At 38.7% G+C, this 25,224-nt stretch overlaps 1 protein-coding gene and 1 pseudogene across 1 annotated transcript in view; one reads left to right on the top strand and one right to left on the bottom strand.

Annotated features, from left to right (window-relative positions):
* Nucleotides 1–25,224, bottom strand: part of LOC131027387 (uncharacterized) — a 158,948-nt gene that overhangs the window by 67,366 nt on the left and 66,358 nt on the right. The window contains exon 4 of the mRNA XM_057957422.2: nucleotides 19,292–19,531. Coding sequence (XP_057813405.2) covers nucleotides 19,292–19,531 — 240 coding nt within the window. The remainder of the gene's footprint in view (nucleotides 1–19,291; nucleotides 19,532–25,224) is intronic.
* Nucleotides 22,503–23,926, top strand: LOC131027411 (ubiquitin carboxyl-terminal hydrolase 18-like; annotated as a pseudogene).

Raw genomic sequence — 25,224 nt, 5'->3', positions numbered from 1 at the left:
TGTTCTCCATGCACTGACCTCTCTCTCAAGCTTTCTATTTTTCTCCATTTCTTCCCTAAGCTTGTCTTTCAATGCCTCAAATGAATCGGTGGCATCATCTAGTGTTTGCTCGGTTGTGAGTGGACCTAGCTCAAATGTTTCTACATCATATTCTTCTGCAAGGATCTCACCTTCATACTTGTCCACGGCCGGTGTAGCTATCTGTAATTTCCTGGATCCAGTCTCATCTCGGATCATCTTGGACATCTTAGTGGCCTTCCTCTTTTCTGTCACTTCTTGGGAATGTCCAACAAGGCTCTCCAAATCAATCACATTATCCTCGTCCTCGATCACAATCACCCTTGTTAGTCTTTCCTTTAACCAATCTGGGATGGCAGATCTTGTTTCTTTAACCTGAATCTCCTTAGGCAATTCTTCTTCTCTGGGAGGAGATGTTACTTCGTTATCTTCTTTATCTTCATGCAACTCATTATCTTGGAGAGATCCACCTGGTGACCTTCGAGGTGCCTGTCCTTCTTTATCATTCTGTACCATTGATTCCATAGACTCCTCTATCTCAAATGTCCTCTTCTCTTGTCGAGAAGATGTGCCGGATGAACGATCTCGGTTGACCTCTTGCTTCTTCTTGGAAGATTCTCTTTTTTCAGGTCTTTCTTTCCTCTTCGAACCTCTAGGATGGAGATTGCCTTCACTTGCGCTTCGAAGGTTGCCTTCACTTGTATTTCTGGGATTAGGATTACCTTCGCTTACACTTGCCCCACCTTCAGCTGGTCTCTCCTCCAAGGTGAAAGTCATAGCTATGCCTTGTTCTCTCAACTTCTGATGCTGCACATCAACCCATCTGCGAGTACAAGACAAGACTGGAGCCATCAAAGCATCTAGATCCACAACCTCGGGCTCATTCCAATCTAACCTTACTGTTTTGCTTTCTCGATCATAGGATGATTGGAGATGTCTACCACTGTCCTGAGCTTGGTCGGCCACTCTGTAAATCTTGCATTTCCTGATGAAATCCAAAGGCAATCTAGAATGCATCTTTCGTTTCACTTCAAGATCATCTAAGAGATTCATCATAAAATCTTCTATCTGAAACTCATGCTTATATTTTCTACCGACTGTCTCCTCTATATATCCATGTGGATCAAAGCTCTCTCTCAAAGCAAAGAATGAAAATGAGTACAAAGCTAACTCCTTTTCTGCGTCATCCATGGCTAGAGCATTAGGACATACCTCAACTGAATTGCCTAATATGATAGGTACAGGAACTCCATTTCCATGTCTATGTCTAAATGCCTTCGCATAAGCTGCCAACTGTCTAGTTACTTCAAGTAACACTATTCTGTCTGTCGGATATCTCGGCAACATGTATGGAGGTGAAGGACATCCATGAACTCTAATATATGTAAATTTCGGAAATTGTATAAACCAAGCACCGTACCTCTTTACTAGCTCTTGTGCATCCTGAGATAGCCTATTGTGAATCCCTCCTTGCAACGTCCTTGTGATGTTCATTGTGAAGGTATCATTAACTAACTTGTAGTTACTTCCTGGCGGATGATGCAAGTGAACATAGGAATCACAAACTCTGACCTCGCCGGGTCCTCTTCCAATCACTCCTCTGTGAGGTAGTCCTGCGTATTCAAAGCTCCTGATCAAGGCATATATGACGTATGAACTCATGTGGAAAGACTTGGTAGCCTTCAGTCTCCTTAACTGTACATTCAAGCAATGGCTAATCATTCTAGCCCAATGAATTGTTCCTTTTCCCTGAACTATCACTTGGATGAAGTAGAACATCCACTTCTCAAAGTAGAAGGCTTGAGGGGCTCCTGTGACTCGATTGAGCATTGTTATCAAATCTCTGTACTCCTCCTGGAAATCGATCCTATGTGGTGTGTTCGGGATCTTGCTCAGGCGAGGACGACTCTTGAGTAACCAGTTCTTGTTGATGATGCTTAGGCAAGCATCTAGATCATCTTCGTACATGGACCTGGCTCCTTCTATGCTTTTGTAGACCATATCTCTGTGCTCTGGAAGATGGAAAGCCTCACTTATAGCTTCCTCTGAAAGGTAAGCCAAAGTGTTTCTCTCCTTGGACACGATCATTCTGGACTGTGGATCATAATGGTGAGTGCACTCGATCATCAATTCATGGCACTGGACTGCTGGAGGGAAGCCGTCCGCCTTAATGATGCCACTTTCAATTATCCTCCTGGCGACAGGTGATGGCTTGCCAATGTAAGGGACTTCTCGAAACTTCTTCGTACTGAAGTTGCCCAAGTTGGTATCTCCAATGTTGCTCCACTTAGACACGATCTTGGTCTCCAATTCTTCGTTCTTTTGATCTTCCTTCATAAGAGTTGGACGACTGGTGGATGCTCCCGCCTTCGGGGTCGCCATTTGTAATACCTACACAACATTTCATAATAAGTAATAGATTTCGCAATGCATGACTATAGATTAGAGATTAAATTTAGGAAACTTCATGATAAGTCTTTGAGTTATCATTTCCTAAATACGATCGAGCTACTGAAATTCAAAATTTCAAAATAATTCAAGGCTATGATGATCAAATATTCAAAATTCAAGATAAGGGATCTTCGCCATACCTCACTTGAGAACTAACTCTAAAAATGCAAAATAAGGCAATTCGCCTAGGCAAAAATCGAAGCTTTGAAGATTTCAACGTGATCTTCTTCTAGCAAACGTCTTCTTTGTCAATTTCACCACCTTTGGGGGGTCTTCAACGTCTTGATGGCAAGTTCGCTCCACTCCAAACCAAGTTCGCACTCCCCTTGAATGGAAATTTCGCATCTTGTCCTCAATAAAATTCGCACTTCTTCCTTGTCTTCTCCAAATCACATGCAAAGGATGATTAAATTATGTTTTAAAATGCAATAACTCACCCCTCCTTATATAAACGCTTACCCTCTTAATCCCCCCTAGGCCGACTTTTGGAAAATAAAGCAATTAAAAACAAATTTTAAAATAAAAATAGGGGCCGACTTTGACAATAATATGAAAATAAAATCCAAGCGCACAAATTTATTTTTTATTTAATAATTAATTAAAATGCATTCATAATTAATTTTTTCGATTTTCTAAAAAGGCAAAATTAATTAATAAATGCCTTATATGCCATTTTTAAATGCTAATTTTAATTAGATATTTCAAATTTTATCGATTTTTAGCATTTAATAAAATTCAAAAATTCATTGGCGCCAAAATTTGGGAGATGTAAAGAGGTACAAACCATATCGCCCTGGTCCCTGACTGAGGGACAGGAGCGAACTTCATTTTGGCCTTGATTTTCTCGCCTTTTACGTTCAAAATCACATCTCTTACATTGAAACTGGCAATTTAAATAGGAATCTTGAACTTGATTGATTTAATGTCGTAAATGAATGCCCTTTATGATCATTATCGCCCTGGTCCCTGACTGAGGGACAGGAGCGAACTTTGCATTTACTCCTTGGCCTTTATCTTCTAAGTTGCCAAATTGATTCGTGAGGTAGGCAATGATCTCCTTGTTTGTTTCATACACGCCAAACTTCTTCCTTGCAAAGCAAATTTGTCCTTCAAGTGGTTTTCGCCCTAGTCCCTGACTGGAGGACAGGAGCGAACTTTAGTTTCTAGCTCAAATTTGCGATCTTTTAACATTCACTCCTTGTTTGTTACCTTTCAAATGAAGTTTTCAACCTTGTGTAACTTTGATTTGAGGTGATCCTTTGGAAAGAATGATTGATTTTGTGAATATCGCCCTGGTCTTTGCCTGAAGGACAGGAGCGAATTTGCCTCTTTGCTCAAGTTGATCACTTTTTGACGTTAACTTCCTTGCTTATCATCTTCTCAAAGACATTTCCGACCCTGTGCGACCTTGTGCGACCTTGCCTTGACGTGTTTTTTGAAAGAAATGGCCAGTTTAGTGAATATCGCCCTGGCCCTTGCCTGAAGGACAGGAGCGAACCTTTGTGTCTTGGGCTCATCCTTGTTCCTATCAACTTGCAATTGTCTTCACAGTGTAAAATGATGTCCCTTATTCCTTCTTGAACACTTGAAACGAATGTGGCCTTCAAAATTTAAGCACACTTAGAGATTTCGCTCTGGTCCCTAGGAGAGGGACAGGAGCGAACTTAGGTAATTTCATCATATTTGGCGATCTTTGCAACTTCGTTTCTCTTGAAGCACCTTCAAAACATCATTGCCTCCTCGTACCTTGGTCTGGAGTGATTTTAAACTTGAAGGAAACATTAGATATCCTTGATTTCGCCCTGGTCCCTGGCTGAGGGACAGGAGCGAACTTGCACTTGTAGGCTCAATCACTTTTTGCTAATGCTTAAAACTATCTTCAACGGACTCGTCATGCTCCCTTTCATTCACCTTTGACATGGAATTCGTTTTATCTTGGTGAGAAATTCTCCTTAGTAAGAAATCGCTCTGGTCCCTGGCTGAGGGACAGGAGCGCCTAGGACAACATGGACTTCACTTGGCGTTTTTGTAATCTTCAAATTATCTTCAATGGGTTCGTTACGCCTCCTTTACTTGCCTCAAACTTAAAACTTACTTGATCTTTGCCCAAAACTTGTCTTATAATGAAAATCGCTCTGGTCCCTGAGAGAGGGACGGGAGCTATCAATACAATTCGCCCTGGTCCCTGGCAGAGGGACAGGAGCGATTTTGCTTCTATGGTCAATTTCCCTTATGATGGCAATTTCAAGTTATATTCAACTGATGAAATGTATCTCTTTTGTTCTTCTCAAATCGCGAAATCGTTCAAATCTTTCAAGGACAAGGCAATTTTGGATTTTAAGCTTCTGTCCTTCAGTGAGGGATAGGAGCGATTTTTGTTCCTGGCACATTTCCATGTTTGCGAATTTCTTCAAATTATATTCAATGGAAAGAACATGCCTCCCTTTATCTCTTCCAATCCAAAATTCGTCCTGATCCAGCAAGGACAGTAAAATTTTGAGAAACAAACTCCGGTCCTTCAGTGAGGGACAGGAGCGATTTTTGTCCTTGAGGGCAAATGTTCATCTTTTTGTTACAAATGACTAAGTCCTGGCGTTCCATCATGTTTATTCCATCTTCCATCACGTCCTTAACGCTTTAGTTTGATCAAAATGAGGTCAAAATGGCCTAAGCAAGACACTTCGTCCTGGTCCCTGACTGAGGGATAGGAGCGATTTGGCCTAAAACTCCAAAAATTTGCCATTTTGAATCTTAAAAATCTTCAAAGCTTCCAATTCGCATTCGACCACATCTCCTAGCGACCCTGCATAAGACAAATGAAACAAATTAATAACCAAGATGCATAAAATATCATTTTCGCCCTGGTCCCTGGCTAAGGGACAGGAGCGATTTTGCTTCCTTAGGCCAAAATATCAAGATTTTAGGATCTCAGTCACTTGACAAGGTAAAAATAAGACTTTTCCAATGCCCGGAATCGATTATCAAAATTTTCAAAATTTGGTCAAAATTTCACTCGGACAAAATTTCTTAATTCCCTCATTAACACTTAGGCAAAATTTGGACTTGCCTTCAAAATTCCGACTGAACCTAGACCAACTTACTTGACCTCTGACGAATTCACCTTATTTCAAAATTGCATCTTGCAGGAGGAAGCTCAACAAGTCTTCAAAATGGACTGGACTCTGGCCTGAAAACACTAAAACGGAAACCCTAAGGCTTGACCCTGGTCCAGACGACTGACTCACTAACCAAAAACCCTAAAAAAAGCAGAGAGAAGGGCGAGCAAAACGAGCAAAAAGAGGGGGTCCCCATTTTAATGGGGCGATGTGTGAAATGGTCACAACAAAACCCAACTGGGAAAAACCACGGTGGGGATGAATACCCACAAGCTTGTTTTTGAACTCTTTGGAAGTCCGCTCTGTTAGGAGCCTTGTCCGGTTAAAGACAGATACAATAGATTCTGTTAGGAACCGACCCTGTTAGGGATCACCCAATTAAGGGATGGCTACAATACCCGGTTAAGGGTTAAACCCTGTTAAGGGTACCTTGTTAGAGGATTTCAAGAACTCAATAGCTAAAGGATATCAATGACTCAGTAGCTTTGAGTTACCTTGTTAGAGGATTTTCAACAAGCCGGTTAAGGCTACCCTATTAGGGGATTTCACAACTGTTGAAGTAGTTAAAGATCAACAGGTATATCAATGACCTGATAATAGCACTCAATGCCAATGTAGATCCGCTTAAGCTCCTCTTCACCTTCTGCACTTACACTCTGCAGATATGACTTCTCTCCTTTGGTCTGGCAAGAATCACGTATCTCCTCTTAGATACACACAACTTTTGCCAACAAAAACTCTAAAAGAATCACAACATCGACCTTATAGAAAATAGTTAGGTCAGAAGCATAAACCCTAAACCCTAAACCTAATAGGTTAAGGAATTCAAACGGTTCAATCCTGACTGTTGATCATACTGTATTGAATGCAACAGTCTTGATCCAATCTCAAGACATTCTCCATCGTTCGTTTTCCACCGATTTCATGGCGGCTGATAACCCATCACACGTTATCACCGTTTACAAACTTCACACATTCCCGAGCTAGATAGGAACACTCTTCTTTATGCAAGATCCTTCACATGCACAAGGCTTACGTGGCAACACAATCTGTTCTTCGTTATCATGCTAACTTCATCACATAAAGATCACTGATTGAGTCACACAGGCTTAAGATACTCCAACCGGAAATCCTGAAGTGGAAACTACCTACCAACCGGTAGTCATCCAATGCTTCCATGTGTCGGTTCACCTTGACAACATGTTGGTTCACCTTGACATGTCGATTCACCTTGAACAAATATACCGCTTTACTTTGGCATATATACCGGTTCTCACATATGCCAATTCTCTCATCATATCACATATTGACATCAATGACAACATACAATATCATTATGTCCTCATACCGGTTCACATAATGCCAACAAAACCATTCGGCCAGTGGGCTCTCAACTTCATAGGTACGATCAACCCGCCCTCCTCTACGCAACACAGGTACATTCTAACCGCTTCTAATTATTGTACGAGGTGGTCTGAAGCTCAGTCTTTAAAACAATGCAATGTTGTTGTTGTTATTATATTTTTAAAAGAGAACATTATTACACGCTTTGGTCGTCCTCATGCTTTAGTTTGTGATAATGGTTTTGCATTTGCATCATTAAATTCTCAAATTGGGCCTTTGATTTTGGGATAACGTTAAAGATTTCATCTAACTACTATCCCCAAGGTAACGGTTTGGCGGAATCCACTAACAAAAACCTACTGCAAGTAATTAAAAAACTTCTAGACAAGAATCCCAAGGATTGGCACACCCAACTCTGATTTGCCCTTTGGGCAGACCGCACCAGATGTAAGTCCGCCATCAGAACTTCACCATACCAGTTGGTATATGGCCTCAACCCCATCTTTCCCATACAATTGAGAATACCAACCCTGCAATTCATGAAAGAATATCTAGGAATCGACAACACTGTAGAGGCCAGGTTGTCCCAATTGTTGTATTTGGAAGAAAAGAGAGACAACGCTATAGATAATTTTGCTAAACACCAAGAAGTGGTCAAGTGTTGGTTTGACAGAAGGGCAAAAGTAAAAGCCTTCCACATTTCTGACCTTGTCCTATATTGGGACAAGGCTCACGAGCGAAAAGGAGAGCACGAAAAGTTTGATAATTTGTGGCTCGGTCCTTTCCAGATTTCTGAAATTTTGGGAGAAAATGCATTCCGACTCAGGACCCTAACAGGTAAGGATGTCCCCTTGACTGTAAACAGTCAATTCCTCAAGCATTATTTCCAGCCTTAGGTTTCTCTAAAGCCTTCCCCCTGTATATAATAGTTTAGTTTTTCGTTTTATTGTTTTAGTTAGCATCCTGTTTTCTTGTTTTGTTTTGGGACCCCTGTCAATTTTGAAAGGAAGCTTATGCTGTCTACAATTTTGGTGCGATGCTAGATTTTTCTAACCTTCTACGTCTAGGATTCAAGTTCGGGGAGGACTCTTGATTGTTGGAGCACCCAAGGTAAATTACTAAGTCTAAGTGTAAATCCGCAAGTTCTTTTCAAACCATGGGTGCGAAAATTTGAATTAGAAGTTAACCGTTAAAATTCAAAAAATTGCAGAACTCTTCCATTCAACTTTGCAAATCGTGCAATTTCTCGCCATTCATTTTCACCAGGTAAGTGTGCTTTACCTCTCTCGATCCTCTGAAATATTTATAAATTGGATAGATGTGTGTGCAAAATTAATTTAAACTGATTAAATCCGAAATCGCATCTTTTTCCGTTTATAAAGCGTCATGCAAAGCAATTGAAATCGGAATTTACTCCTAACAATCAGCTAGAAAATGCATTTTCAGACTTAGGAAAATTTCTCAAGCTTTGTCCATTTTGAAATTAATGACTAAGTATAAATCCACAATCAAAAAGCTTCATAAATATTCATGTTTAAATCAATCAAGCTTTTAGCCAACGAAATCATGTTGTTCTTTCAATTCGGGTTTTCTCTCAATTGATCCCTGAATGCTAACATATACTTTATCTAACCCGCTTTACTTCTTTTTCATCGCCTCGTAATCCGCTTCCGGCTGTGTAGGATAAATGCCTAAATCGGCGGTAGAATCATCAAAGACGCCTACTACAACCGAGACATCGCGAGCATCCAAATCAAATATCCGTCGCCGAGTCGAAAGGATGAAGTATCAGTATCAAAGAGGGGGACTGAGGGAGTCAAAAGTTCAGTGTGTCTGGGACAATGTCAATGATACTGACCTAGGCCATATTGATATCCAAGATTTCAGGAGTCGAGTCTTCTCCCATAATACCTATGGCAGGATTAGACAGATGATGGAAACTGGCATCGCCCAAGCAGTAGGATTTCCCCTAGCAGTGCAAAACTATGAGTTAGTAGAGGAGGTTGCCCGCCATTACCAACCAGGTTCCAGATTGGTGCTCCTCGAGGACATGGTCCTTGCTAACTTCACTCCTGAGGCCATTGGCGACGCATCTGATATTCCCTTCCCAAAAAATCCCACATCCACGACTATAGATGAAGCGCAAGGGGCGTATGATATGAATCCTACCAGATGCAGAACACTGATCAATGAAGAGTGGTACAGGGAGAGAAGACCTCCAAGCGTCAAAATTGGGAAAAAGACCCCAAGAAGCGACTTTCACAATGAGCATGGGGACATGGTCACATTGCTCAGCAGGATTATGGGACTCCCAAAATCCAACTACTTTGAAGAATGGATGTTTAACTGCACAGAGCAGGTCTTCACTGGGAAATCCAAGTTTGACTGGGCCCAGCTCATAAGCGACAATATCCACACCCAGCTGATCGAACTCGACACAAAGAAGTACTTCACTATGACCTATTTGGTCTACATGTTCGCCAGGAACCAGCCACTAGCAAATTTGATAATGAAAGGTGAAATTGGGAATGGACCTGATCAAGTAAAAGTGTACGATTGCTACCCACAGCTACACTATTAGGATATAGCTCAAAGAGAAAAGAACAACCCGGCCTATGCAGTTGGTCAATATGAGCGCGTCAACAACGCCTTCACAATGCGCCTGGTCAGGCTAATGCAGGGAGGATTACACATAAGGCTCTCAAAGCAAGCTACTATTCTAGTACAGAGATACGGAGCCTGGTTCATCCAGTTCCCAAGGTTCTCCTACATCCGGATAGCTGGCTTTGATGGTGCCCCTCTCCAGCTTCAACGGTACCCAACTGACAAGATAGTTCTCATGGAGGTCGCAAGGCAATCACATCTGGCCGGCAGCTTACTCAGAGACAACAAGCAAGCTGGATTCGCATTCCCCATGATTATAGGCAACCAGGATGTCCATCTAAAGACCCCATCCCAAGCATAGGAATCCTTCGGAGAGCTGGCCTCTTATGGCCTACATGAGCATTTTCCAAGGAAATGCTTTGATCATGACAATCTAGCAAAGAGAGCCTACGGCAGGCGGTACAGAGCAAAAAAATCAGTTGAAGATTATTGGAAAAACTGCTCTGATGACTATGAGGTCCGAAGGCGTGAATATTCGAGGTTGAGTGTGCAGCAAATGCGACTCTATGAATATCGTCGGGTCCCAGATCAACTCACAAATTCAGAGAATTGCCTGCAAGTCTGGGAATTTGAGGCAGTGAGGCATCTTTTGCCAGGCGTTGATTGGTCGCAAGACCCAATCACCGATTTTGAGGCAGTCATGGCAGCCCCAGGAAGATATACAGACCAATGGTTGCATCAGCAGATTGAGCGACTAATTCATGAAGGAGTCTAGTTTACGTACCACTTAATGGGTAGCCTTGATTCTCAGTCCTCCGAAGATGAGGGAACTTCCAGTGCACCTAGGGAAGAGATTGAAAAGCTTGAGAAAAGGAAGAAGGCTAAGGCCAGCAGAGGAACTCGAACATCCAAGAGAACAAGAAGGGAAAAGATTCCCATTAGGAGACCAGAGGTCACTTCATCGTCAAAGGACCCTAGTTCGTCCGACGATGTAGTAGAACTAGATTATATACCTGCTCTGCCTTCCCAGAGTGATATTGATGCATTTGGAGTTGATGATCCCCCGCACCCGACATGCTGGACGTCGAGCTAAGAGTAATTAAATCAGCTGAACCAGATAACCAAATTGAGGAAGTAGAGATTCCATCCAATCAGGGGATTGAAGTACATGAACCCACCCAACAGAGCCGCCATGAATTGCTGCTCCATAACACTACCAAAGATGACTCTACTGTTGAAGGAGGGCAAAGGATAGAGGAGACCCGCGAGCTCAAAAAGACTGAAGAGCAACCATCACACGAAGGCACCAGACAATTGTTCAGTGAAGTGGGAGAAAACTCTGCTGCAAGCAAAGAACTTGACACCTCCTCCACTCCTCTTGTAACCAAGCAGTTGCAAATTTGTGATGAGATGGCTGAAAACATCAAAGAACAGAGTAAAAATTTAACCATAGCATCGGCCCAGACTGTACCTCAAGAATGGTTAATTGCTTGATCTCAACGCAAGGCTGCCACCCAGCCACCCATTGACTTGGAAGACATTTTCTCACGTATAGATCAAGCTAAAGCCAAGGGGAAGAAAAAGCCCAAGGCATATTCCAGAATGACCAAAGATGAGCAAAGGAACCATACTCTTCACATCGCCACCTCGCTTGCAGACAAGCCAACAGACCATATCACACTAGCAGATTATAGCATCACAACCATCCCCATCGGACGAGCCACTAAGGAACAAGAAAAATAGGAATTCAAGGATTCAGTATAGAACATGCTCAAGCAACTTGAAGAAATAACAGCTAAGAAGGACATGTATCGAGCTCATGCTGAGCAAGTCGAGGGATACATCGATCAACTCCTAAGACCATTACACGATGCTTCCGAATCCCACATTCCCCTGACGGCCTTGGCACAGAGGACCACAACAGAGTTTGAAGGAGTACGGGATATTGCAAGGGCCGTCAGAGAATGGATACAAGGCATCAAAGGGAGGGGAGAACGAATCCTTGAAGAAGTAAAAGAGATGGCTCACCATCGAGAGACCACCTTGGTCAGGTTATCAGAGGTAAAGAGGGAATCCCTTAGAATGCATGAAGTGGCTGCCACTACTCTCCCCCTCATGAGAGCTCTCTTCTGGACCCATGCACAAATTCCTACATTGACCGCCATCCTAGATCCTTGTAACATCAGCACTCTTAAGGAATGGTACTAGACTATCACCATGAAGAATGACACGAGAAATCATTGATAAAGAAAACGATGCATGCAAGGCAATTCTAAAGGGCATGCAAGAACTTGGCAAGACGATCTTCTGATCAATGGTCTCAGGATGGCGAAATGACCTGTCCGATGATGTGATACAACCGAACTGGGAAGAAAGACTAGGGACGGATAGAATCACCTATTCCACTAGGGACCTAAGTTTTGCTGGTCAATTCCATTCAGACATGTGCTTCAAGCGTAATCGTTTTAGCTGGAAGGATGGTTTGAAGAACGTGGACCAGTACCTTGAGGGCATGCAGTATAAAATTCGCCATCCTCCTATGCCTCCATTCAGTTTGCTATTCCAATTATGCATCAGGTTCCAGGAATATGTTCGTAAAGAACGTGCAGCAGGTCGGGACCTTGGGCAAGAATATTTGCATGGTGAGGATGAATTTCTAGAAAAGGGATGTGAAGCTGAAAAAGAAAAAGTGCTCTCCTAAAGTGTTTTTTCCTTTTAAATCTTGAAGGTGCACTTTTTGGCCAAAGGGTCATATTTGACTTCCAAGTCAACTAAATGTAAATTTTATGTGTATGCACCTTTTTGGATTATTTTTGGATAAGTTTTAATTACCTTTTTGGGTAGTTATTACTCCCTTTGGGGTAGTTGCTGATATTTACCCTCCATTTATGGATATGGGTGCTTTTTTTGTAAGGATGAATCTAGGCCATTTGTTTAGATTAAATCTTGGCCATTCATCCATTTTTGAAGCCTATTTAAGGGGACTGGTTTCCTCTCCTTTTGTAAGAAGTTCATGGATTGTTGCTGAAGCTCTAGCGAAATTTATAGGATTTAATGCAAAGTTAAGACTGTTTCAAGTTTCCCTGTGAGTGCATGGTCTCCTTCATTAATTTAGAATTTTCAGTTATGTTTCTTTCCTTTATATAGAATTTTCTGAAGTAAACATCTGATAGAATCCTCGCTGTCATACCATTAGGGAATGGCTGATTGTCTTTCCTTCTGCATGGTTAATCTGAACCTTTCATATGCTTAGTTCAATTATTGAATGCTCACTGAATGAATGTTAAGTTCTGATGTCGTATTTAATAGCATGAAAACTCAATTTTCCCTTGAAGATTGCATTAGATTGATGCAAGTATTGTGCTCAAATGGCTGATAGTGCTTAATCTAGTTATTTGGAGGTGTTTGTCTGTTTACTGAATATGCTATTCTCATTAAATATCTTAGATTTTATGTACCTCTCTTTCCCTATCGCTCTTTTTCCTTTTTTTTATCAAGAATGTTGGTGTAAATAATTATTCATCATGGATATTATTACACTTACTTAAGTTTACTTAGGATAATGCATTTCATAGTAGTTTGGATATGAGACACTTGGGTGTTTGTGCCACATTGGGATAGTGTGTGTAGGAGAAATTCCACCTCTTATGGTGTTGATCTTGTTATTACACTATCATATCCACTTATTGTGGAGTGATAATTCCACCTTCGGTGGGTGATCCACCTCATGTGGAATATTATATTATTTCTCCTACCTACCCACACCTATTTCCTACCTACCCTTGTTTCTTATTGAGCCACATGTCATGTTTGTGTGCTCATACATATCCCTAGCCTTGCCTATATAAGCAGGCTCATCTACATTGTATGAAACAACAGTTGTTGATCATTTTCTATTGATGAGAATACAGTTTATTCTTGTCCCATATTATGTCTCTATCTTGTACATTTCAATGACTTCTTGATCTTGGCAAAATCCAACAAAGAAGAATCCACAGTCCTGCTGAAAACAGTATCAACCCAACTTAAACCATTTGATAAGCAAGACCAGTAAAGTCCTAGGGAACTCATCCAGTAATTGCCTATTTTAACATAAGTCCCCTTGTGTTTCCAGCAAAAACACATCAAACCACTAAATAATCCCGCAGTCAAGACCTGGCAAACGAAACCTTGAGGTTGTCCCCCTTGATCAAACGTAAGAAATAACATTAGGGATTTCCTTATCTCAAGAGAGGATAGGATACTCAGCGATTACATTCTATTCTGCGTTGGCCGGATGGAGTTTGCAGCAATGCGACTTTAGACACGTCAAGAGCACTGTAGTTGGAATAAGTCTTAGTTAGTTATTGAATAAGTCTTGGTGGTTGAGAGAATCTCTCAAGTTAGTTAGGATCCTCCCACCTTTTTCTCAAGACTCCTCTTCTATAAATACTTGAGGGGTCTATTGTAATCTTTATCTTTTACAAAGCAAGCAAAAACTCTGCCAAATTTACAACAAAGAAGTCTTTGAGCTTTCATGTGTGAATTCAAGAATTGAAAGAAATAGAAGAAAATTGCTCAAGCTTTGAGTCTTTGTGCTACATTCTTGAGTTTCTGTTCTATATTATCTTTCTTGCAAGTGTTTCTTTTAGACCTTAATTGAATTTGATTTGCAATCTTTCTGCTGCAAGTATTTGAGGTTAATATAAATTAGAATAAGTATTGTTTTGAGAGGAGCTGTAAGTCTTTGTGCTTGCACTTATTCTTAAGAGAATTTAGAAGCATATTTTGTGAGAAATAGCTATGAGTCTTTGAGCTTATACTACTTCCCACTGTTTTATGTAGAAAAAAATAAGATATTTCAGTCTTTGAGCTATCATAATTTGTTCTTAATAGCATTAGTATAGAAAAGGGTACATAGGACTTCATATAATCAAGACTTTGAGCTTGATATTGCTGTCTCATCTCGAAGGAAGTGACGGAAGTCTTTGAACTTTCAGAAAACTTCATTTCCTTTCTCTCATTTCATTTCAAAAAGTTGTTACTGTTGTTTTATGTTAAATTGCTATCACTTTTATGTGAAGAGAAAAGGATATTGGCTTTCTTGAAAGAAGAAGAGAGACTGCTGTCCCATCCCATTTTATTTTTATAGTTGTAGTTAGATAGAGGGAGCCTTCCCTTAATTAGGAGAGTTTTACTCACACACTGTGGTTGAAACCACAATTTTGTATATTTCCCCAAGTGTACAAAATTTTCGACCAACACGTTACAAATCCAAAGCATAGTGCATGTGTACATATTCTAGAGACCAAAACTCTTTACTCACAAATTAGCAAAATTGTAAGAAAAAATTGTTGGAATTGACCCCAATTTGAGGGGTGGCCTATGGGGCCCCAGTGGTGTTCTACAACGCTCGTTTCTTTCTTTCTTGACTTTATGAACTCTTTTAATAAATTGGAAATTTTAAACAACTGAAAGTGTTAAAATTTCCTATGTCAGCTAGGCCAACTTAGTCGCTTATGTTTTGCTTTTTTTAGGCATTTTTAATAATTATCTTTTGGGCCGACCTTGGGTCGGTGATCCCATACCTTGACACAGGCTTCCTATATTAGGGAACGCTTTGTTTTGTCTAGGCATGCTAATTTGTGGTCAATTGAGCCTTTGTGCACATAGGTAGTTCTAGAACGAAAACTCCAGTAGGCCAGTGAGGTAGGACGAAATCCCTGCCCTCACACAATCGACTTTACCTTACAAACCAATCAGCAATTAATCCACTTCAATATCTTTCACAGGATCATTTTAGGAGTAGGTAAACATCATCAACTGGGAGAAAGGAAGCCGAGGCATTACCTGGTGCCATCGCAAGGGTGCCATTATCACACATCTAAGGGAAAGGAAGCGCAGTCTGCTTAGGGACAAGATCGCAATGCACAAGACCTCCAACATACAATCGTGGCCCACAGTTACAAAGACAAAGACAGGTGATATCACATTTGGCATCCAATGGGAGAACAAACAGCCTTTGTTGTGTCTTTGACAGGGAAGGCCAATATCGGCAGAAACACAAAAGGGTCCTTTGGTCACAGGAAGATTGGTAACAGCATACGCGCCTATAGCTGATAAGGTCGTGCTAATTGTGTGCATGCAATTAACAGAACTGGTCTGCCAGTATCTCTTTTTGTCATAAGATAGAAATCAGAAGAGTATTGATGTCATATGTAACGTGGAAGTAGTATTTTGTATTGGGAGCATTCTCTAAAAACTGTGACTGTCTTTATGATTAGTGGAGATTTCAATTGATTACAGTTCCATTTAATATTTTACTTTAGAACATTTTGCTCTATTTAATCCATTATACAAGTTACAATATTTCAACTCTTGAAGATCACCTACAATCAAACATCTATCATAAAGCGAGAGAAAAACAAAAAGCTATGTAGGCCAAAACACAATTTATCAAGAAAGATGAATGATGTTGATTATGCAAACATCATTCATATTTCAATGAGAATTGATGATGCAACAAATCCTTATAAAGGAACAAAAAGTTAAAAATAGCATAACCTATTAATAAGAAAAGCACTCCTAAGTTTAGCTTAAGTATAATAGAGTACATGAAGACCTAATTGTTGTAACAACCCTCCTTAAGTACAATTTAGGGATTAGATAAAAACTCTACATGCAAATGCATAAAATGCAAGAGATGGGTCCTAACAACTAAGCCTTGATGAGTTACTCATGTACAAACAAAAGATCTCTCACAACTAGAGAAACGGAGAAAATAAAATTGTGGTAGAAAACTCCTCTCAACCATAACATTCATTCATGCACATATAAAATTATCATAGTATTTCACATAGGTGCAGGAATATATTTAGCCAAAACAATACAAAGTTTGAAAGGTTTGGTTAATGTTCATCATGCATAGGATCCAAAACCTCTAACACATCCTATACCCTCAACATTGTCTAATTAAGCAACTTAAACCATGAAAAACATAACAGACATGAACACAAAAAGAGCTATTATTTCAGCTCATCCCCAATCATGAAATATATGTTATATGTGAGTCAAGGTTTAAATTCAATCCCATGTTTCTTAGCTATTGCGCTTTTCATCCCTACAAGCCCTCGTGGAAATTCAATTGGGATAGGGACAAACTAGTCCTAGTAAATTTCACCTTGTAATGCTTTTCATACCCTTGGGTGGAAAATCGAACCTCATTGAGACACCTCAATGTTCCTTACTTTGTCCTCATTCTCGATGGGTAAGTTGATTGTTATTCTCGATGGGTAAGTTGATTGTTATTCCTGAGTGGAAAATTGAACCTCATAGGGATTTTTTGCCCCCAACTTTTGTCTTAGCTTGTGATAGGCAATTTGAAGAGCTAATTTTCCAGAATTAACTTAGGTTTTGATTTCAATCAAAAGATTAGAACTTTGTGACACCAATTCTGAAAAATGTGAAGGTTTTAATCTAAATTTAGAAATTTTGCCTTAAGGAAACCTGATTTTCAGACTTAAGAAAGGTCTGATTTTAGTTTTGTAAGTCTGAAAATGCCCTCTCAACTCAGAATTGAATACTGTTGCAATCCAGTTTGCTGTCCAAGTCTGATTTCTGAGTATAAAAGTCTGAAAATGTCTCAGAAATCTGAAACTACTTCCATAGCTCTGAATGTGGAATGATAAATAAATCTGCAAAGCTCAAGTATTTGGGTCTGATTTTTGAGTCTCATAGATCTGAGACAAATTCTGAAAATCGTCCACCTTGCAATCGATAGGGCTTTGGTCTTTGACCAGCCCGAAATTCCTTAGGTGATTCAAGTGGCCATTTATGTTGGCTGGAAATGATATGTTTTTCCTTAGTGTAAAGGCGTTTCAGTTAGTAATGGTGTCGCCTTTAATGGTGCTGAAAAAAATCTCTAATGGTGGCACAATATCCTCTTCAATGGTGGTGCTATATGGTCTCCAGTGGTGGCGCAATCTCTTTTATACCTTAGATGATCTTCAATCCTCCTCTCTTCCAGCTCACCTGAAGTCAAATCAGCAACTTAATGATATTATATTGCTTGCTGGCCTGTGTTTTATTCAGCGTTTCACCTTTCACTTTCACCACACAGCGAATGTGGGACAAAAAAATATTAAACCAGCAAGGTAGGAAAACCGATGGGCATAAGGACAAATTTATCCTTGACACACCTACATTACTTTGCTCACCCACTTGCATGTTTATTCATTCTTACCTCATTTTATTCCACTCCACAATGGATGTGGGATAAATATTATAAAATACCAACCTGGTGGAAAACCGTGGGTCATTAGGACTCTTGTTTCCTTGTGCATTTTCATCATTGTAAGTCGAGTAGAAAAACGACCTCCATCGGGACTCTTAATTTCCATTGTTTTGTCCTGAGTGGAGATTCTTCAGTCATCAAGACTTTCCACAAAAACACCTTCATTTTCTTGTAAACTAAGTCATGGACTGGAAAAACATGGGTCATCGAGACTAATGTATTATTTTCCATGTAAACTTTCTTTCCAAGTGGAAAAACGACCCTCATCAGGACTAAACATTTCAAACACATGTCCCGGACTCAAAATAGGTAATTTGGTGCTCAAAATGGACAAGAAAAATGACCTAAATTGGGACTGATTGACTTTCACCTTGATTACTCAGTGGAGAAACACCTTCCATCTGAACTTTGTGATTTATGACTTAACTGCTCAATGGAAAAAAAAAATTTCCATCGGGACTTTGTTGATTTTCATGCTTTTAAAGTCCAAACTCACCAAATTTCATCAATTTATGCAGTGGAAATTCTATTTCCATCAGGACTTCATTAATTTTCCCAAGTTTTCAAGGGCGGAAAATTGAATTCCATTGGGACTTCGTGCATTTTTAGGTTCATATCACCTCTTAGGAGTGGAAAAAAGACTCCAATTGGGACTTTTATCTTTTTCACACAAAATTTGCATCAGTTATAAACATTTTCATCATTTTTCACTCAAACTTGAAGGCAAATTTAAACTCAACACTTAGAAAAAAAAAACTGACAAGCTAAGGCAACTTGACACTTAGGATCATTTCCTTGCAATTTTAACACCCTTTTTCATTTTGACATGACACCCTCTCATAAGAAAAGGTAAACACTGGGAAATTATTGCTAAGCTAAGACAATCTAAGAAAAACACCTACTCTAAAAAGCGAAAAAGTGGGAGTACCCATTTGTAATGGGGCGATGTGTGAAAATGTCACAACAGGACCATGCAACACGAGCCAGCATTTCGATAGCCCAAGAGAATGAGCTTCGTTGTACCGCTAGAAATATATTTGAAAAATCCATCACGGATTTTCCCTTAAAGACATTCAAGGAAAGCTAAGTCTCAATGAAACAGGAAAACAGATTAGATGAGTAACTTCCAAAGTACAAAATGATTATGTGATATAATTTATTGCAACTCTTTAGTCTAGAGAATGGCCTTATCAAGTATCGATTTTACATGACTTTCTTAGCACAACAATATAAACAATTGCTGTTACATTTTTTCTATCATTTATAAGCTTAATATTTAGCATAGTGAATTGAGGCTAATAAATTGGCTTTTATAAGATTTTATACTGCAACTACTTAGACAAGAATTACACTTGCATTTTATGGGGTTCTATATCTAGGGATTTTTGCCATCTATTGAAATATTCCAATATATGTGTAGAAGTACACATTATCACACAAATAATTGCACAGCCTCAACATAAATGAAATATTTTATGGTACAAACCTGTGTACTGTTATCATTTGACGATGCTTGCAACCAAACATGACCGTCTGGAAATATTTGTCCCCAATTCTTTTCCTCATGAGCCCAACCTTGTCCAATTATATCCAATCCATTGGTGTCCTTAAACTCATAAGAGGCTTTTGAACCTAAACTATCAATATACCAACGTGTAGGCAATATTGAAATGATGCTTGCCCATCCCTCTGGACCTTTATATGGATCAGAAAGATTCCAATGTACCTGAAAATTATTAAAGAGCATCACTGATTTTGTTATTTTAACCATTGCACAGATATTAAATATACAATGTGTGTCAAGATTATGAAAACATTGAAATATTCTGATACAAGTTAAAATTTGCAAACTAAAAAAAATTGTATGAATATGATCTACCACTAAAGAAATCCACGAACAAATGAATTAAACTACATATGCGAAGTTAGTAGCCAATATAATTACAAAAAACAGTCAAAAACTGGAAGATCGCCACAAATTGTATTGCATAACATATAAAATATTTTCATACATTGAAATTGCAAACATCAACAAGTACACTCATGTCCTCCTAAACTCTTCAACCACATTAGGTCTTTGTGCTACATTGATCACAATGTTGGTGCTACCAACCATGGTTAGTGCGTTATAGCTTGTACCCATATAAAACTTTTGTCGTGTGTCAAATTTTAAGTTAAAATTTGTTGTCTATTGATCATATTGTACATCACGTTCCAAAATTTTGTCCAATTTCTATCATCTTGCCATCTTTTTTCTCCTTCTATGATTTTTCTCAGGATCATGCAACTCACATTTTCAAATCATTCATCATGAAGAGGAAGGACAGATTGCTGCTAAAGAAATTTGCTAAGCTTGGTACACAAACATGCACCTAATTGAAGAGAAGCTGTAATACACCCACCAGAAATGAGTCACTGTCCAGCTGCCTAAAATTATGACAAATCTTACTAATATTAATATGTCATGCCAATTCGATATTTGGAGTTTAGCATGCTGTGCATGCTAACAAGGTCGTGGAATTTATTCTTGCACCTGTGATTTCCTTAACAAGGGATTAAATGACAACAAACTAAAATCAATTTAAAGTTTAAAAGTCAAAAGGCATATGAAGGGTTATGACTATTGGAGAAAGAAAGGTAAATAAGGAAACCAAAAAAGGAGAAGGAATCATCAATGGATCAAGAAATGTTATTTATTTTCCTCATGGAATACTAATTAAGGCTTTGGTAATTTGAGGACAAAATCCCTCAAGATTAGAAATTAAAGGACGAAAACCCCTTTTATTTTCCTTGCTGAGTTTGTGGACAACAAGGATGAAAAAATCGGCCAAAAATCGTCTAAATCGCGATTTATCGGGAGTCATTTGTCCCGCCGATTTAATCTGCTAAAAAATCGTGGACGATTTTTGGTAAAAAATCGCAATTTCCACAGGGAAAAAATCGCAATAAGATCGCGAGTAAACTGTTAAAAATCGTCGTGGGCTGCGTGGGGAATGAGCATGAATTTATGGGGATGGAACTGGCATGTTAGGGTTTTAATATATGTTTGATGAGATGAAAATTGCGACCCGCCCATGTGTGCATAATTAGGTTTCACGCAATTCAATGCTACCAAAGTGGTCGGGCAAGTGATAACTTCACATTCAGTGCGTTTTGATGTGAGGTGTTAGCTTCTAAGTATGCACAATAAATAAATTAATAATTTACTCCTCTTTTACTAATTCAAAAGTATATAATTTCAGGTGTTAGGAATAAGATTTAATTAAAATATACTTTGGGAAATAAATAATTATTATAATTTTTATTATTCTAAAATTATATACGTTTCAGGTCTAAATTTAACTATAATATATTTGGGGAAATGGGAAATTATTACATATTTTGTCTATCTATATTATTAGGAGTGTTGTGTTAAAAAATATTTAAGTTGATTCTTAGGGTTAGTTCAGTCGATCTCAATGATCATTGTAGATAGTCTAAGTTGTGGGGATGAGGGTCCTTTGCATATTGCTCGGGAGGTTATACAAGAGATTTGCTCAATAAAGATGTAAGCTTTGGTTGCTCAATTAAACTCCTGATCCCCCAATTGAAATTAGAAAAATATTTGTCTTTAATGCAAATTTCCTCATGCAATAATATATATATATATATAAACACACACACATATATATAAACACATTTAAACTCATTGTTACTAGATTAAATCTTGGCAATACCGGTTCAAGATACACTACAAATGTTATAGCTGGTTGGAATGTATCGTTGCTTATATTTTAAGAAATTATATATTTTCAAATGTTCGATAATTTTGCTGATTTATTGCCGATTCCCGATTTTTTTTAAATTTTCGGCCAAAAGATTTATTGCCGATTAAGATTTTTACATCTTTGATGGACAAGAACCCCCGACTCAGGAAGATTGAGTAATTATTTACCGAAGGCATTAATTGTTGTAGACTTAAAAAAAAATTGATAATACTACCAAAACTAATGCCTGATATAAGTCTTGGCAGATTTCCAAGTATCCAAAGCAATTTAATAAATTTCATTTTGACAGTAACTTTTTTTTTGTTTGATCATTTTGACAGTAATTAAATCAAGAGTTAAAAATAAAAAATTTTACTTAATAATCAACAGTACAAGTTTATTTTATATGTGCTAGGGTTTGAAGTAAAGGAATAAAAAAGGAGACATTCCGATTGGTACCTGAGGGTGTGATTTTATGAATGCACATCTACAATGGACACATGAGTGGAAGGGAACCTTGGAGAAAGAACATGGATTGACGACTTTAGTTCTTACCAAAAGAAAAAGACAGATCCTATCCAACAAGCACAAACAAAGAGCTAAAATTTTAAAAACCAAATTTTGGAAATAGTTTGTAGCAGCCAGAGAAATCTAAATTCACTTTGCAGAACAAAAGAAGATGATCACGTTCGAAGGATGGTAGAGGAACAATTGGAAAGAGATGAGTGCAAACTTACTACCTCCTGTATATATGAAGAAGAGTCTACTATTTATAAATCCAGCATCGCCTGTGAAGAATACTTGAGATATTCAAAGAAAACAAAAAATAAAATAAAAAGAAGGAATTGATGAAGAACCAAAATCACAAGGAGAGGTTGAAGAAGAAACCAGGAACATTTCAAGAGGAATAAAAAGTCAACCCAATAGATATCTGCAGCAAAGCTCATAGGAATGCCAGACCAAACATTGGAATCGAGGTCACAAACTAGACTGCCAATCAGTCATGGCTCCCACTTAATGGGCTTCAAAGAAAATCGGCATTTTTTCTGATGCAATTGAAACTTCCAAAAAGAATCCCGTTTTGTTGAGGGCTTCTTGTATTAGAGTGCCATTGGCCTCTTCTAATGTAACTTCTGATGGCGTATTACCCAAACCTAAGAAGGTGTTGTTTCCATATGAAACATGTGTGGAGTTTCCTGAATGCAACAAACAAAGGCTGCACCGTGTGGGCTGGTTAACTGTGGGAACAGATGCTTTGCAAATGTTGTTCTCTAGTGTCTCACATGTATAAGGCAACTTGTAGCATATTTGCTTGAGGGAAGACATATGCTAACATTTACAAGAAATTATGGTTGCTTTTTATGTGAGCTTCATCAACATATACAGAGGGTCAGCCAAAGTGAAGAACAATTTTCACCTTTTGGGATACTCTGTCATATTCCAAAAATGAAGAGAAATCTAAGCTATGGAAAGCAAGAAGGTGCTCATGAATTTATGAAGGTTGCAACTGATTCAATGCAATCTATCTATCTTGATGAATTTGGAGGAGAGAAGGCAGTGGATCTTGATAGAATATTGACCACTCTTATATGTCATATATTTTGGGGATATCTCCAATCCCAGGTGATATGTACACAATGCTACCAAGTTTCAAATCACTATGAGCATATGTTGGATCTAAATGTTCAAATTCATGGTGACGTGGCATCTTTAGAAGATGATCTTGATCAAATTCCAGGGCATGAATGGCTAGATGGGGATAATAAGTATCATTGTGATGGATGAAATACATATGTATGGGCACAAAAACAACTTAATATTCTTCAGGCTCCAAACATTCTTACAATTGCACTTAAGCGATTTCAAAATGGAAGGTTTGGAAAGTTGAATAAGAGAGTAACATTTCCGGAAACTTTAGATTTATCCCCTTATGTAAGTTAAAAAAGGAGAAAAGTTCACACATCTACAGGGTCTATGTTTTTGTTGTGCATGTGGATATGATAAATGCCTCTTTTTGGGGGCACTATATCTGTTATGTCAAGGATTTGCATTGTTTGTGGTATAGAACAGATGTTGCCAAAGTTAAAAAAGTTGAATTGATGGAAGTATTGCCTTAAAGAGATTACATGCTACTATATAGCAGGATATATGTTTCCAACTCTCCAGCTGCAGATATACCAAAATCAACAGAACCAAATATGGAAGAAGCAGAATGTACTTATTCTGCTTCTCTTGTCCATAGGCAATCACATATTACACATTCAAGAACTCATGGATTAATTTCGAGTCCTTTTGAAGTAGTTGAAACTTTCAGAAGCAATCTAGGAGTTGTGCAAGAAGGAATTAGTGAAAATGTTGTTGCTTCAGCCCTTTAAGTAGTGATGGGCCCAAAGGCATACACAAGTCCAATGCAGTGGATTGTGATGCAGATGTGTTTGTAGATTTGACATCTGAAGAATCAGGATTGTTGACTAATAATTCTATTTGTTCAGAAGATTCATCCACAAAAGCTGGGTAAAGGGAGCAGGATAAGGTCCTTCCTTCCCTACTTAAACTTAGCCCACGTAACATGTGCCTACCCAACACTTCTTCTTGTCCCTTGTTTTTGGAAGCTAAATTTTTGTATGCATCCTCTCCATCTTCAATTTGAAATGTGGAGCACTATATATCCGTGGATCATTTAAATGAAAGATCCATGTTTGCTGACCCGTTGGCCAGTATGGCATTCTTTTCTCAAAAAAACTATGATGAATTATTTATTAGTTTAGTCCAAAAGCAATTGCATGATACACCTGTGGGAAGTGATTTGACTGAAGATGAGAGGAACAGAATTACGCTGTCAAGAGTTTTGATTTACAGTTACCAGATAAGATGTCCTGTGACAATGAAGTAAAACAACCTTTGTTGAAAACTCTTCTGAGAGTTTGAAGAGTTTTCTTACTCTTTTAAAGGAATATGCCATGGGAGACATTGTGGATTATTCAATGCAACAGATCCCAATAGGGATGAATAAAACATTACTTTCACATAGCAAGAGCGTGGCTTTACCAAACTTGTCATTGGATCTATGGTCCAATTCTATAGTTGGTGGAAATCAACATACAACTCCCTTGGATAACAGGGATTTTTGTGGTACACTTGTCAGGTATAGCTATACTTATGAAGTGGATCTGGTGGAGGATCAAAAAGATTTTGAGCATCAGATCCTTATGCAACTGGGCAAACGAGGCATGATTTTCATCCCGATGTTTCATGCTCTGCTGCACAACTATCAGGTAGAGAAACAACAATGTTCAACAAGGAGCATGAAATAGTTCTCGTCATTGTTTCATAGATGAATTCAACACCAACAAAAGGGAATGGTGTATCTACTGAATCATTTGATCAGATCAACAAATTTCCTAAGGAGAATGGTATGGCAGAAAGAATTGAAGACTCTAGTCCAAAAATAGAATCACATGAATATATTTATACACCTGATTATAATGAGAAAAGTGAAACTGATCATAACACCTACCTAAAGAATCTGCCTATGGAGGATGCCACATCGGAAGGAGCAAACATCTTTGATCATCCCAATTTGAAATTGCTTGAGGACAAGCAATCTTGGGAAGGGTGGACTGTAATGCCCCCAATACAAATGAGTACCTGTCCAGCCACCTAAAATTATGAC

This window comes from Cryptomeria japonica, chromosome 1 (assembly GCF_030272615.1).
Source record: "Cryptomeria japonica chromosome 1, Sugi_1.0, whole genome shotgun sequence".
Taxonomy (NCBI): domain Eukaryota; kingdom Viridiplantae; phylum Streptophyta; class Pinopsida; order Cupressales; family Cupressaceae; genus Cryptomeria; species Cryptomeria japonica.
The sequence above is the reverse complement of the archived record's forward strand: the minus strand, read 5'-3'. Positions and strand labels throughout refer to the sequence as shown.